This window comes from Centroberyx gerrardi, chromosome 4, assembly GCF_048128805.1.
Source record: "Centroberyx gerrardi isolate f3 chromosome 4, fCenGer3.hap1.cur.20231027, whole genome shotgun sequence".
Lineage (NCBI taxonomy): Eukaryota > Metazoa > Chordata > Actinopteri > Beryciformes > Berycidae > Centroberyx > Centroberyx gerrardi.
In genome coordinates this window covers 18418946-18435430 of record NC_136000.1, presented here as the reverse complement: position 1 = coordinate 18435430, position 16485 = coordinate 18418946, and the positions used below count along the sequence as shown (strand labels likewise).

Below are 16485 nucleotides of genomic sequence, written 5' to 3'. Positions count from 1 at the left end.
GTCAAAGACAAACGCATAAATGAGGTAAGGAAGTCGTCTGCAAGAAACTACACACCAAATGGGGGAGATGCTAATCTGTGGCATACAATATGACAATTTACATATTTTAATGCATAACTGAATTAAAAAATATATATATATTTTGCTAACAACCATGGTGTGGATATTGCTTTATCATTGCTTCACAAACCCACAAAATGCTGGATTGCTTAAAAAAAAATAAATCAAAAAATGCTGGAACACTAAGCTAACTGCAAGTGATTTTTTTTTGTCCCATTGCAGCTTCAAAATCCATCAGAGTCTACCTCAACAAATAATGAAATTCATATAGCCTAGAGGGACTCGCAAAACTAAGAATTATCAGTACATTAGCGTTGGACGTTGTTAAAGGCAATAATTTTACATCCTTATTCATTTTCATGTTAGACTGAAAGGGGGCGGGATCCGAAAAATGATGTCACGCTTGTGAGGACAATAAGGACTACATGCGGGCGTGCTTTATGACCAAATAAGGCAATATGTGCTGACTCTTCAGCAGTTGTGGACTTCACTGCCTCCACCTGCGCCATCTTTTACTCTACTGCGCAAACTCTGGCTCCGAAAACACAACATGTGCTTCAAATAAGCCAGCAGAAAGTCAACTTTCACATTCACTTTGTCCATTATTTTCTGGTTAGTCGCCTACTCTGTAATGTTCTGTGTGTCCTTTGGGCAGCCAGTTTTGAAAATGCCAAACAGTTGCTGTGCACCTTCCTGCTCTACAAATAGGCTACACTAACTCTCCAAAAATAGCATTGGGAATTTATGCTATATATCATAATAGACAGTTATCATTTTAGTGATTTTTACAGATGGATTTTAATGGTCATGCATTTACTTCTCAAAAATAAGAAAATATGTGACACAGGATAATGAAAGTAGGCCATATGCTGAAGGCCTATGTTATGTTAGAATCTGGTTGGAATACAGGAGAAGTTATGATAGTTTCAATAGGAAGAGACAGCAAATGTGAAGTATCAGTATTAAAAAATTGGGCATAGCCTATATAGGGTAGACTTTGTTGAAGTAGCAACTGAACAAGTATCAGAAGTAGCCTACAGAATCTGTGAGAAATGATAGAAGTAGCCTATATAGCACCTTTAAGATGGTAATGATAATGGGCTCCATTTCATGTTAGTGTAACTGGAAATGAATGTGCTGAAAAGAGCTCTAAAACTCAGAGATTAGACTTGGACATACAGGATCAATTCTAGTCTGTATGTAGAGCATGTTCTTTTTCACTGTAATACATACAATTTAGAAAGGGAAATATTTTGTGCTAAGCATGCCTGTATTACCGACCGGGCATGCAGGGCACATGCCCCGGGGCCCCAGACCACCAGGGGCCCTAAAATATTCTGAGTCCTGTGTCCGTGTTCAATGCATTTTGCAACATTTCACTAATTTCAATTGAAATGTGCAGCCAAGTGGGACCCTGACACACACTTACCTGCCTCAGGCCCGTAGGCCACAGTTTAAAATGATTATTGGGGCCAAAGTCACAGCCTCTATTGACATTGGGGGCCCTAAACACGATTTCTTTTGATACGGAGGCCCCAACCACAATTATTAAACTGCCACCTATTGATTGTATGTTTATGGGCAGTACATTTAGTGAATATCATCCAACTAAGATACAGAGCACTAATTATATACACAGGTGGAGCAAGGGGGTCTAGGTAAAGACATAGTCAAACCTTTTCAGTAAATTTCAACATTTAACTTTAAAACCTTAAAGCCACAACCTGCAATCCAAATGTAAACAAAGGGAAACCCCACCACCTACAACTAAAGCTAGCCTGGGGTTGGACAAATGTTATCACTCTCAACTTGAATGAGCGAGTTCTAGATAGAAGGAATGGCAGTTTGTAATAACTAAACCTGAGTTTCAGTTAACTTTGAATCTGTAAAAGGTTTACCTTTGTATTGTTTGTGAACAGGCTCGTATCTTGAGTTGCAATGTGTGGGTGCAGGGGCGCCCAATAGGACCTGTGTGCCCAGGGGCCCTGTGGTTGGTTAATCCGGCCCTGACTGGCGCTCTATGTGTGACGCTTCCTATGTGGTATACCTGCGCCTTGTCCCATCTGCTACGCGGCGCGACGTGGTGCTTCTCGTCCTGTGTGCGACCCCCTTAGAGTGGATGTTAACTCTCATGTCCATGTTATTTTCTGATATTTTAATGTTGACACATATGCTACATTCCATAGGAACAATGTTGAAATTCTTAGGCAGAACTGAGGCAGCAGCCACACGGACAGAGGACCCAGACAACACTAGTGAGCCGGACAAAAAAGTGCCAGTATTGGTCAAGATAAGTGACATCACCGTTCTTCTGTTAACAGTTCTAAAGCCACTGCAGTCTTGAAGGTCCTCATTTTAAGCTCATGTCCACACAAGAGGAGAGACCCACATTCACCTTTGTATTTATTACATTTTATTTTGATATTCATGTGCTATATCTTATAATAGGTAACAAAAATACAGTGCTTTAAACACAAATTTTTTACTCAGTCTTTATTGCTTGATGGCGGGTAGGATTCGTCTCAAAATGGGGCCTCCACAGAAAATTTTGCCTAGGACCTCCTGCAGTTTAGAGCCGGCCCTGTCCATGTTTTTGACTCACATAGACACAAAGCTAGATATGACAAATAAAAAATAATAGTTAATATTCAACTAATACTAAATTAATAACCTTACCTGGGTGGACTCACACTGAAGGTCGACCTGTGTATTTCCCAGGTCACTAATCTGGTGTGAAAGGCTCCACTTTATTAAACAGTCTCATTCTTAAATCGTGGTAATGTGGGCAATACAAAACAAAACGGATCTCATTTTCAATCTCATTCAGTTTGTTTGTGATATGGGACATCACTATCGAAACCACATATCACATATCATCAATCACCAAGCATGCCAATCATATCCCAACGTCATCCCAAACTGGACTCTGCCTTGTGTTTGATACCTCTGCATTTTGACTAGTCATAATGTAATAAAAGATATCTTAAATTAGCATTTTGACTAGTCATAATGTAATTAGAGATATCTTAAATTAGCATTTTGACTAGTGATAATGTAATTAGAGATATCTTAAATTAGCATTTTGACTAGTCATAATGTAATGAGAGATATCTTAAATTAGCAGTTTGGTTGGTCATAATGTAATGAGAGATATCTTAAATGCTAATTTACAGTATCTCTCATTACATTATGACTAGCCAAAATGCTACTTTAAAATATTTCAGATATCTGAGAACTACTGGAACTACCACTGCTAGGCCTATACTGCTGCAGCAGCTGTAGTAGTAGCAGCAGCAGCAGTGTTGTTGCTTGCCACTACTGACTAATACCACCTGGCTTAAAAGTACTGCTGCAGCAGCAGCAGCAGCGGCACCCAGCACATTCCCTGGAGCCCCTGGTAAAGCTCTTACTGTGGATTTTGACAAGGGCCTACAACCCTATAAGATTAGATAAGATAAGCTAGCTGCCACGCCACCCGGTCCAAACTATCAAAATTAACTAGAATTTTTTTTTTTCTAGTTAATTTTGATAGTTTGGACTGGATGGCGGGTTTGCATCTCTTTGTACCAACCACCAGCTCTTCTAACCCTAACCTCCCCTCAATTGCGACCGCCAGACCACCTTTTGTAGGCTCCTGGCTGGCAGGCTAGCTTCAGCGGGAGGCGAACCACATCTGCTCGTACCAACCACCACCTCTTCAACGAACCGCCATCGCTAACTGCCAGACCGCACCTTTGGAGCGGCTGGCAGGTTGGCTTCAGCGGGACGTGAACGGTGCCTCTTCGTACCAACCACCAGCTCTTCAACGAACCGCGTTCGCTAGCCGCCACGCCACCCGGTCCAAACTATCAAAATTAACTAGAATTTTTTTTTTTTCTAGTTAATTTTGATAGTTTGGACTGGGTGGCGGGCTTGCGTCTCTTTGTACCAACCACCAGCTCTTCTACCTCCCCTCATTCGTGACCGCCAGACCACCTTTAGTAGGCTCCTGGCTGGCAGGCTAGCTTCAGCGGGAGGCGAACCGTGTCTGTTCGTACCAACCACCACCTCTTCAATGAACCGCCATCGCTAACTGCCAGACCGCCCCTTTGGAGCGGCTGGCAGGTTGGCTTCAGCAGGACGCGAACGGTGCCTCTTCGTACCAATCACCAGCTCTTCAACGAACCGCGTTCGCTAGCCGCCACGCCACCCGGTCCAAACTATCAAAATTAACTAGAATTATTTTTTTTTTCTAGTTGATTTTGATAGTTTGGACTGGGTGGCGGGTTTGCGTCTCTTTGTACCAACCACCAGCTCTTCTAACCCTAATCTCCCCTCAAATTAACTAGAAAAAAATAAATAAAGAAAGAAAAAGTCTCCAAACACGCCCATCAAGCGTCCAATAGCTACTGGTCTGAAATGAGGATCGTGTAAAAAGGTTCCCAAAGAGAGCCTCTTGCCGCGGTCCAAGCATTAGCTTTACCGGCGCCCAGGGGATACCTTACCGTGGTAAGGTATGAAGCTCAAGACCTCAAGCGGGGCCTTTTATGCTCTGGGCTGCTGTGACCAAACACGTCAGAATTCTGATTGTGATGATTGTGATGTCATCAGTGCAGCTGAGACAGGCTCTGATTGTTAGAGCACAGTCCAGCTCCATCCAATGATGTCATAATCGGTTAGAATGGCGAAGCGAAGCCATGTTCTGATTGGTTCCGATTGAATGCCCAAAATGAGTTTGGATTATTTTAAATGATATTTAGCCTATTATGTAGAACTTTATTTCTATTTGGAGAAGGCTTGTAGATGCATGCATTTACAAGTCAAACTTTTCATGACGAATGGATGTAAAATAAGTAAAAATATATGTGCAATTGGATGTCACATGCTTCTTAGGTAGGTGTATGTGTGTGTGTGTGTGTGTGTGTGTGTGTGTGATATAGGCCTAAATGTTGTCTAACAGCCTTGAAGCATAAACACGCCACCAAGCCTCCAGCCGGTCCAGCTGCACCGGGATGAAAGCGGCTAACAACTCGAAATTGTGTGGCTGAGTTCAGAAAATAAATAAAAAAATAATATATGTATATGAATAGAGTTAAGCTGTCCAAGTAGTCCATTTTGTCAAACAATGTCTGATAGGAAATAGTTGCAATATTTGTGTGAAGAATTCCCTGTAAGTCTCCTTTTTCTTTATGAGCAGTGCATTTAGTGAGTATCATCCAGCTAAGATGCAGAGCACTAATTATATACTGGTGGGGCAGGGGGTCTAGGTACAGACAATCAAACCTTTTCAATAAATTTCAACATTTAACTGCTTTTTTTGGTCCTTCATTCTCGCCACCTATCACCTTGCCTCCTTAAAGCCACAACCTGCAATCCAAATGTAAACAAAGGGAAGCCCCACCACCTAAAACTAGGAACTAAAGCTTGGCTTGGGGTTGGACAAATGTTATCACTCTCAAATTGAATGAACGAGGTCTAGATAGAAGGAATGGCAGTTTGTAATAGCTAAATCTGAGTTTCAGATTACTTTGAACCTGTAAAAGGTTTACCTTTGTATTGTTTGTGCTTACCGAGAGGTGGGGGGCCCAATAGCACATGTGTGCCCAGGGACCCTGTGGTTGGCTAATCTGGCCCTGGTGCTAAGGTTACAGAGGATGGGACTTGAAATATTGAGTGTTGTTATACAATAATAATAATGACACAAGGGAGATAAATAGAACAGTTTTCTATTAGAGACAGGATTAGAGAATAGGATTTACCCCCCGCCCCAACACACACACACACACACACACACACACACACACACACACACTTACATGTAAAGTGGATTAGAGCCTTGATTGTACACACTCCGGTATAGTGGGTGGCGGTATGAACCTATTTAAGCAGGTTTGCGCCCCGCCAATAAACACAAAGACGACGAAGAAGAAGAAGTAGCAGCAACTGGCGAACACTTATTAGCCTCAATTTCCCAGACTGCATTTCGGCGCTCGTCACCGTGTTGTTGCGGAAGTGCCGGGGAAAGATTGCTGTGATCTTAATTCTTTGCTCTGACAGCTGCATCCATTCCTCAGAGTAGAGATTCATTGTCGGGTTAGCATTTACATCGCCGTCGTTTACGTGGAAAACCCAAGTTATGGCGGCTCTAAAATACGCAGGTATGGACGATACCGATAGTGAGGATGAATTGCCTCCCGGGTGGGAAGAGAGGTCTACGAAGGATGGATGGGTCTACTATGCAAAGTAAGTGAGATCTCTAGTAACATTAACATCTTAACAACAATACTGCTATAGTCAGGTAACAGTGATATCTGAATTTAAGTTACATTACCAGAGGTTCATATCGCTAGCTATAACACTCTCAAACTGATCTCAGCTTGAATTGATAGCATGAACCCAAGTCAGGCAGTGTTTGTCTGACACAAAACAAAGTCTCCCAAGCTCAGGCTGCAAAGAGTGAGTTTGTGCTATGAAGATATCTAGTCTGCTGCACAGTGGTGGCCTGAGTTGTATAGTTTAACATTAATGCCATGGCTTAGAAGCTGTGAAATGAAAGGGTAGGCTGAACTTGAAACATACTCTCTCTCCTGTAATCTTTTACTACTCTGGAGACTGAGTCCTGAAAGCCCCATCACTGGTGGGACAGTGTGCTACTGTTGTCTAAGCATATGGTAGTAACTTAGGTTGTAAGCATATGATTCCCATATTGTTTCAGCTTGTCAGGTTAATCTCTCCCTTCCTTCCTCTCTTTGATTTTCTCTGTCTATCCACAGCCATGATGAGATGAAGACGCAGTGGGAACACCCCAAGACAGGGAAGAAGAAACGTTGTGCTGGAGGTTTGCTCCATTCAGTTTCCCTATTTCCACCTGCCCCAGAAAATGATTACTCTATTACTCCAGGCAGAGGTTCTTTAACCTTTTCAACTGGAGACCCAAATGTGATATTTCATCTCTCTACTCCTGAAACCAAGACTCATTAAAAAATCACTTCTCTTTTTATTGGAGGACCAACCAGAAGTAGGCCTGTGATCCAGAGTTTATGAAAACAGGGCACAGGGTCCTGCCTGTGGCAGCTTGAATTGTACATTATGTTCTGTCTCTGTGCATATGGATGAAGGTTGTAAATGGCTCTGGATGCACTCTAATGGTATTATAGCATCACCTTTTTTTGAATATATCAATAGCAGCAGCCTAGCCTGAATATAGCCTGTGTATGGTCTCTAGTAACAAGCCCTGGCAGCCTTTTGAGGCCTTATTCATGCTGCAGCAGGGTATTCATTTGTTCATATGCATTCTGGTTATACACAGTTTCAAAAATTGTGATGTCTTTCTTTCTCCACAGATTTACCATATGGATGGGAGCAAGAAACGGATGATAAAGGACAGATATTTTATGTTGAGTAAGTTCCAGATGTTATTAATTTGAAGCTGTTTGCTTAACATGTCAGAGAAGAGAAAGCGTCCGTGTGCCCATTGGCCCTACAGGATATGCTATAGGCTGTGCTCAGGATGCAGGACTCCTATTTTTGTTATTTACTGTAATAACCACTGTCTTATAAAAACTCAAACCCTTAACACACACCTGCCTTCCTTTTTCTTTTTCTCCTCTGTCGTTCTCAGTCACATTAACAAGCGGACCACGTACTTTGACCCGCGCCAGGCGTTTACAGTGGAGGATGTGTTGGTGAAGCCAAAACGCTATGATGGAAACACTGCTGCTCTAGAGATCCTGCAAGGTCGCGACCTCTCTGACAAGGTAGTCCTCATTACTGGGGGCAACTCTGGCATTGGTGAGTTTCTTAATATGCTTCTATCTGTCTTCCCAATTCAGTCATCTTTCTATGTAGCAATGTTGGAGATATCCCATGTGCAGTAAAGTGTATTTTCATGACAGAGCCACTAGGTGGTGATGTGGTATCGCGCTGTGTTTGGAGGGTGCGAGGCCGTCTCTGATTCCCTGCGAGCAGAGTCCCCATCTTATCCCTCTAAAACGAGGCATTCATCAACATTAGCCTCCAAAATGATACACTTAGACTCAACAAATCATTCCTTAATACCGAACATGATTGTATTGAAGTTCATTAGCTGGGCTGAATTGGATGTCATTGTTAACTGTAATGAATGGTGTCCATTTGTACCCAGCAAATGCATGGCTCACTATATAATGGTCTGGAAACAAATGTATTTCCTCTTTCTTTTAGTTTAAATTAGCACAAGTAGTGGCCATTTATTCAGACTTGCTGCTTTGTTGGGGATAGATAACGACAGTGTGAGGGAAATCAAATAAACATAAAATCGTTAATTGTCTTTATATTCAAATCCTTTGCTCCAAGGAATGTCACGGCGGTGTAATTGCTGTGTGTACATTATATATTATGAGATGCTGCAAAACAGCACTATAGTATTGAGATTTACAGCAGCTTGGGGACCTTAACTGAACAAAGGAGACTGTAAACTAATACCTTACTGACCTTGATGACTCTTTAATACAGGAACTTCACTCTTAACTTAATTCTAAATGTTTATAGCAGCAAAATGTGTATGTTGTCCATGGTGAATAATCTTCTCCCAAATTTTGAACAACTTTTCTTTTGTTGCAAAAACACAAAACTGCAAACCCACAGTCAGACATTTAAACACAAAATCAGATCTCAGGATTTTGTCTTATTGTCATGAACTGATAATAACATAAAAAGTATTACATTTAAACTGTATCCAGTAATGCAGACACAAGACAGAATTGTGGAAGCATTTTAAAATTTTGGTTAAAAGGAGATGAACAATAATTTTATAGGGATAAAATTGCAATTGGATTTCACCACAAGAGGGCACAGGAGGTCTACAGGGCTGGTCGGTGTTATGGCTTTAAAATGTTATCATATACACAGCTTCACACATGTGCCTGTTTTTTGCCTTAGTGATAAAAGTCTATAATGATAAAGTAAATCCATATTTAACTTTTGCGCTGATGTATTTAATAAATGAATATTTTCCAAATCCTGAAACAAGCGACATTTCTCAAAAGAATGCATCAAAAAGCTACAAACACACAGACATTTTTATTGTGTGATTGCTTATTAAACTTATATTATAATCTTTGTTCTACTTTTCTCCAAATGCATCAGATATTAAATATGCAGCACCCATAATTAACAGTATGCTAATAGTAATTGCTACTACTAGTGTTCTCCTTTGACATTCCACTAGCCTACCAGTGAAATGTGCTTATGCCAATTGGTTGGACACACTTAGCATTTTAATGGCATCAATAGTGTTTTAATCCAGTGTCAAGGCTATTTTCATTTTCTTCAATGTTTTTTCCTCCACAGGATATATGTGACATTTTTATTAGTAAAAGTGGTATATTATTTAATTAGCAAATTTCCATTTCAGGTTTTTAATTTAGCTCTTAGTGCACATGAAGTTGAAATGCGCCTATATGAGTTTATTTATGCATGAAATGTAATAGTCAATGGTTTTGTGCCCAACCTTGAAGCTCCATTGCGATAGTGCTGGGAGGCGACAGGACTGTGGTTTGTCTTGCCGATGTGATCGCTGCGCTCGGTTCACAACATTAGTCTTCCTCTCTCTGCTCCCTTTTGTAAATTAAAAACCAGTACCAACCTGAATAGTGTTTTTAATTGTGATAATGGAAATGAATGATCACAGTTTGTTTTCCCCCTATTTCTCCTTCTCTCTCTCTCCCCCCTCTCTCTTTAAAGGTTTTCTTACTCCTATAGCCCTGTGGTTGTACACCTGTACCTCAGCATTGATTCCTAAGCAGCTTTGACCCGGGCTCAGGCCTCCTATCCATCCCCATTATACACTCCTGCTCTGGCTCTAATTCCCCTCCTATCAACTAACTCTCAGGTTATTTACTGGCCAGGGGTCTGTGGCACAGTTGTCCTTAAAGGGACATTTTCCTCCCACTGGGCTCACAGGTGGAATGCTTTTTTTTCTGCTCAATGGCATTTGTGACATTAAAATCTCCAATTTTTATTTTGTTTATTATTTTTTTCCCTCGTCAGTCTCTGCAACTGGAAAACTGAGTTCAGCAAAACCTTTCTCTAAAAATAGATGGGTTTTTTTTTCTGTTGAGGCAAAACTATATTTGTATTGTGCTCTCTTAGCGCATGCAGTCATCTTTGCCCTGTGGCAGCTCTGTTGGGACCTGTATGTAGCTACATGTATGTGTTCAGCTGTCAGGGGAGCAGCGTTAGTCTCTCAGGCTCTCAGGTGCCATTTTGTCAGTGTAACGTATGTTGAATAGTGGTCAGGAATAACATGTTGACCCCCTGTCTACATGCAGGTAGGCGCATCTATCTATATCTCCCACATGCTATTTGTAAACCACAAATACAGTTTACCTGACGCACGCAAGACGGAAAAACTAAGTTGAGGCATGGTCTTATTTCTAATATTAGCTGTTTTTTCCCCTCACCGGAATATTTGTCAGTGACAGCTGAATAGGCCGAGCCAATGTAAAAAAGATTTGTTGTACTTACAAGTTACATTATTATTCTACATTTGCACTGTTTATTCTTTTTTATGTTAACGTGTAGAATTTCATCTTCGGCCCTTCCCATCCCCCCCAGTGGCCTACTGCAGTGGGAAAGCTCCACTCAATCAAAATGCATGCGCTAAATTCCACATGGTGTTTTTGTTTAGGTGGAGGGTCAATGTCGGAATAAGAAGCAGAAAGGACTTAGGCGGGCCAGGCGGGGAATTGCCAGGATTTGGGACGGAGCGTTTCATAATGTCTCAGTGCCATCAATATGTCTAAACATCAGTCCCTGCAGTGTTTTAGGACTTTGAATGTTATTCTTATTCATGAAAGACGAACATTGTTCTATGTTTGTGTTGATCCCAGTGTTGTGTTGGGTGGATTAAGTGTCAGGCCTGTGCTCTCCTCTCTCTGGATGGAGAGATCCCTAAGCAGATGCAGTGAGTCGCGGAGCCGGGGGAGCCTCTGTGTGCAGATTAAACCCATAGCCTAGCTTTGTGGCTGATCATTAGATTGAGGCAGATTTGTTAAGCATAACTGCCATTAAATTGGCTGCAAAGCCCTGGTATTTACTGCACTGCTGTTTATGAATAAGGACCCCCTTAAAGACCCGCGCAGCGATGCGTTAAACCCGAGCCTCGGTAAGGAGGGAAATGCATTATTCATAGTGGGAGGAATTAGATGGATAAAAAGATGTTCCTGGTGAGGGTGGCATGCGGTGCCTGTGTCCCAGTGTGTGTGTGTCTCTGAGTGGCTGCGTGTGGTTTAGAGATACACCCAGAGTGTATCTGTGTTCATATTTTCAGTCTGGTAGTGTTTTGTGCTTGTGTGTGTGTGTGTGTGTGGTGTCCGCTGTGGGACAGGCCGGTCTGTGTCTGGGTCCTGCTCCGTCTCCTCGGTGGTAGGTTATGTTATTGCAACTGAGCGACAGAGGAAATCGAAGGAGAGGTTTCTTTTCTTTTTTTTTTCTTTTTTTTTTTTCAACGGGCATTTCATGTCCTCTCTGATGAATGTGTTTATTGGCTACGTAATGAGAACCAGTTATGGTTGGTTAGTCAAATTATTCAACTTTATTAACCTTGGATGAAATTCGCTATGCAGACCCAAACTGGTGTAACATGCAAAGAGTATTACGCTGGAGGCCAGAAGGGTTCAATAATGATTACAGCTCTAATATAATAGAACTGAAGTGGTTAGAGAGAGAGGATGGAATACATATATGTGCTTAAAGGCTGTGAGTGAAATAAAATGAAAGGGTACTGGGTTATTGTGTGTAGTCAAGTAGTTTATAGACCTATCGAGTTTACAGTCTGCGGATGATGAGGGGATGAAAGTTACATGAAGGGGGGATTTTGATGACAGTGATGAAAATAGCCCTCACACTCGGGAGGTATGTGCACAGGCAGGCTTCGTGGGTCTGTGTATGTCCTTGTGCATGTGTGTGTAAATGTGTTTGGTGTGTGTTTATGAAGTTTACTTGCTTCTGTGTGTGTGTGTGTGTGAGGTAGTCAGGTGAGGGTGGCTGCAGGAGGAACAGGGGTGAGCAGTGTGGTGTGAGGCCATGATGAGAGATTGCGTAGGGAGTTAGAGGTGGACACAGAGGGTCAGAGAAAGAGAGAGGGGGGCGGAGGGGGGGTGTAGGGATGGTGAGACAGCGGCCGGGGGGGGGGGGGTAGGAAGGCGGCAGGAGGGGACAGGGAGGGGTAATAGAACCACTCCAGTGCTCTCGCCTGGAACAGCTCAACCTTGGGCTGTAATTACTAACCATACATCCCACTTTTGGGGTGACATCTCCCTCCTCTAGAACTAATGGAGGGGAATTAGAGGGGCTCTTACAAGCCGGGGGGGCTGCGGTGTAGGTTCTCCTCTTTTGGGGCAAGAAATACACAGCAGCGGCAGGAACAGGTGCGCTCGTCATGGAGACACTCAGGAGTTAGTGTTGGGATGGAATGAGACGGGATGCTGGGGTAGAGGGGGTGGATCGCAGCATAGAGCAGTGACATCACTGGTCCAGATGTAGGGGGACATGATCCGCATCACCATGAATAAATCCATATGCTTATACAATCTTTGTCAAATTTTAAGACAAGAATCAAGCCAACTGCACTATTAAACTATTCAAATTAAACTATCCAGAGTGAAGCAAAAGTCCAAGACACTCCTCTTTGAAAAACTTAAAAAAGCCTTTATTTTAAGGGCTCATCTAGGGACTATATTTAAAAACACTCACAACACTGCAATGCGTTTCGGCATTGGCCTTCATCAGGGAGCTTCAAAGAATTCATGTTCATGTTTTTGAACTTTTTTTTTGAACACAAATAAAGGATTTTTAAAGTTTTTCAAAGAAGAGCGCCTTGAACTTTTGTTTCATTGAGTTACAGACTCCAAACCAAAGAGCAGTTTTTTTTTGACACTTTGCACTATTTTTGTAACTGTTTTTCTTCGATAAACTATTCAGAGATTCCTAGAATTATATAGTGTATATAGTGTGATAAACAGAAGTTGGTAAAGTGAGTCTGAAGGACCTTTTGCCTTTTCCCAGTCATGTATTCATTCATGGTTTCCAGGAATATCAGGCAAAACATATTTTTGGATGTGCATGATGAGTCAAGAATGGTATAACCTGACAATAAAAAGTCATGTTACAGACCACACTTTGGAGCCTCGAGGTGGGTAGGGGACGCTGTTGTGTTATTTTTTGTTTGTTTGTTTGTTTTGTTTTAGAGCGCAACATTCAGCGCTGGTGAACGGGGATTGGGGAACTAGACATGTTTACCCACCGGTCTTGTAATGATCTGAATTGACTTCTGTTTGCCCAAATGTACAGAGCTTATTTTAGTTAAATGCCTCTTTGGATGCAGATCAAGAGAAAGAGGGAGCAGGCAGCTCCGTTTGCCAAATAAACACGTTTACTGACGAGGCTGGTAATGATCTCATTACATTGAGCCAATACACCTGTGTACGAGGGGGATCCGGAGAGGGGCGGTGGGCTGGGGAGGACAAACAAAGCGTGAAATCACTAAATCACACTCATTATTGGGGATATCAGTAGGGCCAGGATCCTAATGTACCATGAAGAGCATTCACTGCTTAATGGAGATTTTCTTTCATTTTATACAATACAGTAAAATACATTTTCAACAATAGCGGAGCCATTTACTGTATTTTTGTAATGTTGTGAATCGTTAGATTGAACAACCACAGAGGTACAGGATCTGATTTGATTGTTCGGATGGGATGTGATGGGATGGGACTATGTATCTTCATCATCTTCTAAAATGCTTTGACTCCTCTTCCTCTTACACTTCTGTCTTTACCGTGACTTGTGTTGTAGCCGCTGTTGTCTGATGGAGACAAAGAACCTGGAGGATCATTACAGCCCAACATAATAGTTAGGCCTCCTGTGTGTTGTAAAACAGCTTATGGCATCTGTCGATCCACCGGAGCAACAGAAACCCCTGCCTGACCTCTCGTCATGTTCCACCGTCAGCGCGCGACGCTGAAACAGGCTGCCTCTGTTGTACACCTGACCAGGAACTCATTTCAGTGCGGCCCTCTCTACCGGCAACATGGGCGAGAGGGCGGGGAGTCTCTGTACAGCAACGCCACTCTCGTTATTTCACAATTAATGTCAAGCCCTTGTTATTTGTCATTGGAAATACATGGCTTCGGCGCCGCTGTTGTTGTTGCTGCCATATTCTAATTTGTTCTCCATTATGGAAAACACTGGTGTCGATTAATTTCACTTTCATGGTTTGTACACACAACAAGTGAGTGTGAGGTGTTCTTGTTTACCAGCAGCCAGTATTCTTGTTCAATTTACAAAAGATGAAAAAAATCACTGTTTAACTTATGGCATGTTTAGAATCCTGTTTTTTTTTTTTATCATTTGCAAATTTAAGTAGGTCTTTGGCTGCTTATGGATTGAGAATTTAGAATATACTGTAACCTTAGCTACAATAAAACACACATCCAGAGCATTTCAAATTATTTTTTTTATTGGCTTTGAAATGAAATTATAGAGAAAATGCTGACATTTTTGTGACACTGGGACGCTTTTATGACATTTGTTTCCTAAAAGTAGCTACTGTACCTGCAATTCCATAGTGTATATTTACTCAGTGAGCCAGACTGCTCATTTTTTTTTCTGCCATGTTGTTTTTATTTTCATTTCCATTTCCTGTGAGTGAAACGATCCCCGCACACGGCCACAGTCCCCTCCATTACACCTAATAAGGTGTCATATAATTTAATTCCATGCTTCACTTGTCAGAAAGGGCTTCCAATCCTACTCCAATTTTGAGTTTTAATAGATATTACCCCTTAACACTCTCCTCACAATTAGGCCTCCCAGTTTTGCTCTTAATGAAAATCAGATTAAGACGTATAATCTAATTACAGTTCATATTAATCCACCCTCTGATACACTCTGCCTGCTGCTCTGCCTCTCAGACCCTCTTTGCCACAATCAATTACTGCGTACGTCAGTTTGTCAATCAGGATACTCACTCTGTCTGTGTGTGTGTTTGTTGGTGTGTGTGTGTATACATCCGACTGTACATTTATGTTTAGAGATGACAGAAAAAATGCGATGCTGCTCTTTGCAGTTGAACTTCTTCATTTTCACAAGACTTTGAAGGATAGTAAATGTCAAAGGAAATAAAAATATGGTAAAGGAAAAAAGTTAATCTCATAAATTAATTCAACCTACGGGTTGAAATGACCCATTTAGACTTGCAATTTAGAAATGAACTTCTCTCCCTCTATCTTCATTTTTTGTCAGTTTTATCGGGACTACATGATTTGGATGGAGCCATGAAGTAGTCTTGGACTGATAAATTCTGTGCATATCTGAGAACCTCGTTTGATGGGAGAAATGTCCTTATCAGAGGCACTTTGATGTTCTGAAATATCACACCGAGGTTCAGTCTGAATGTCATGTCTGTTCAATTGTTCACTTGACTCCCTTTCTCTATTATGAGTGTTGTTTGCATAATTAATGCCATCATGGTATAATTACTAACATAATTAGCACCCGACCTCCCTTCCCCTCGCCCGTCTATGTGCGGCGATACCTTCTGCGAGTGCCAGTGGTTTGGTTCCCGAACTTTATCTGAGAAGAGAGGGAAAAAGTCTTGAACCACATTAATTCAATCAGTTTCATCACTTCAGAGAGAAATGATTAACTCTCTCCGCTAGACCACTGGGTTGCTCAATGAAAGAAATTATATGGAAACTTGATAGGGATTGTAACTTGCACCCCCCCCCCCCACCACCACCACCACCACCACCACCACCCCCTTAGATTCAACAGCCCTGAGAATCTCCAAGTTATCTTCAAAAAAATAACTAATCTTTAAAGCATTGCTCTTTTTCAATCTTTTTTTTTTCTCCTCTCCGTGTCTTTGTCTGTCTGTCTGTCTGTCTCTCGTCCTCCTTCCCTCCCCCTCTCTCTCTCTCTGTGTTGCAGGCTTTGAGACGGCCAAGTCCTTCGCTCTCCACGGTGCCCATGTGATCCTGGCGTGTCGGAACCTGTCCCGGGCCAGCAAGGCACTCAGCCTCATACAGCAGGAGTGGGTAAGTGGCAGTAGAACCTTCAAGAACCCGCTCAACTGTCACCTCTTATATTACATTAGTTCGAGGGGCGTTGACGTGGAATATAGCGATCCGGACTCCTGTGAGACCCAAATGTGTACAGGCCCCGTCCGAGCATCCGAGCACTCAGGGCCGGCTCTCCTCTGTGTGGGTGTCTCGGTATCAGAAGGGAGGGGTGGGACAAGGAGAGGGAGAGAGGGAGAGCGAGAGGGAGAGGGAGAGAGAGGGCATCTGATAATTACCTGAGATTATTGCTCTAATATCGCAGCGCTTGTGACGCGTCCCCAGATTTACGAGTGTGGGAAAATAAACAAGTGAAATGTGGGTGCTGGAGCAGAAAGAATAA

At 42.1% G+C, this 16485-nt stretch overlaps 1 protein-coding gene across 1 annotated transcript in view; it reads left to right on the top strand.

Moving 5' to 3' along the window:
• The first annotated feature begins 6065 nt into the window (after positions 1-6065).
• The window catches only part of wwox (WW domain containing oxidoreductase), a 123472-nt gene continuing 113052 nt past the window's right edge, over positions 6066-16485 (top strand). The window contains exons 1-5 of the mRNA XM_078283249.1: positions 6066-6282; positions 6813-6877; positions 7383-7440; positions 7661-7830; positions 16015-16121. Of these exons, the coding sequence (XP_078139375.1) occupies positions 6176-6282; positions 6813-6877; positions 7383-7440; positions 7661-7830; positions 16015-16121 (507 nt within the window). The 5' untranslated portion in view covers positions 6066-6175. The remainder of the gene's footprint in view (positions 6283-6812; positions 6878-7382; positions 7441-7660; positions 7831-16014; positions 16122-16485) is intronic.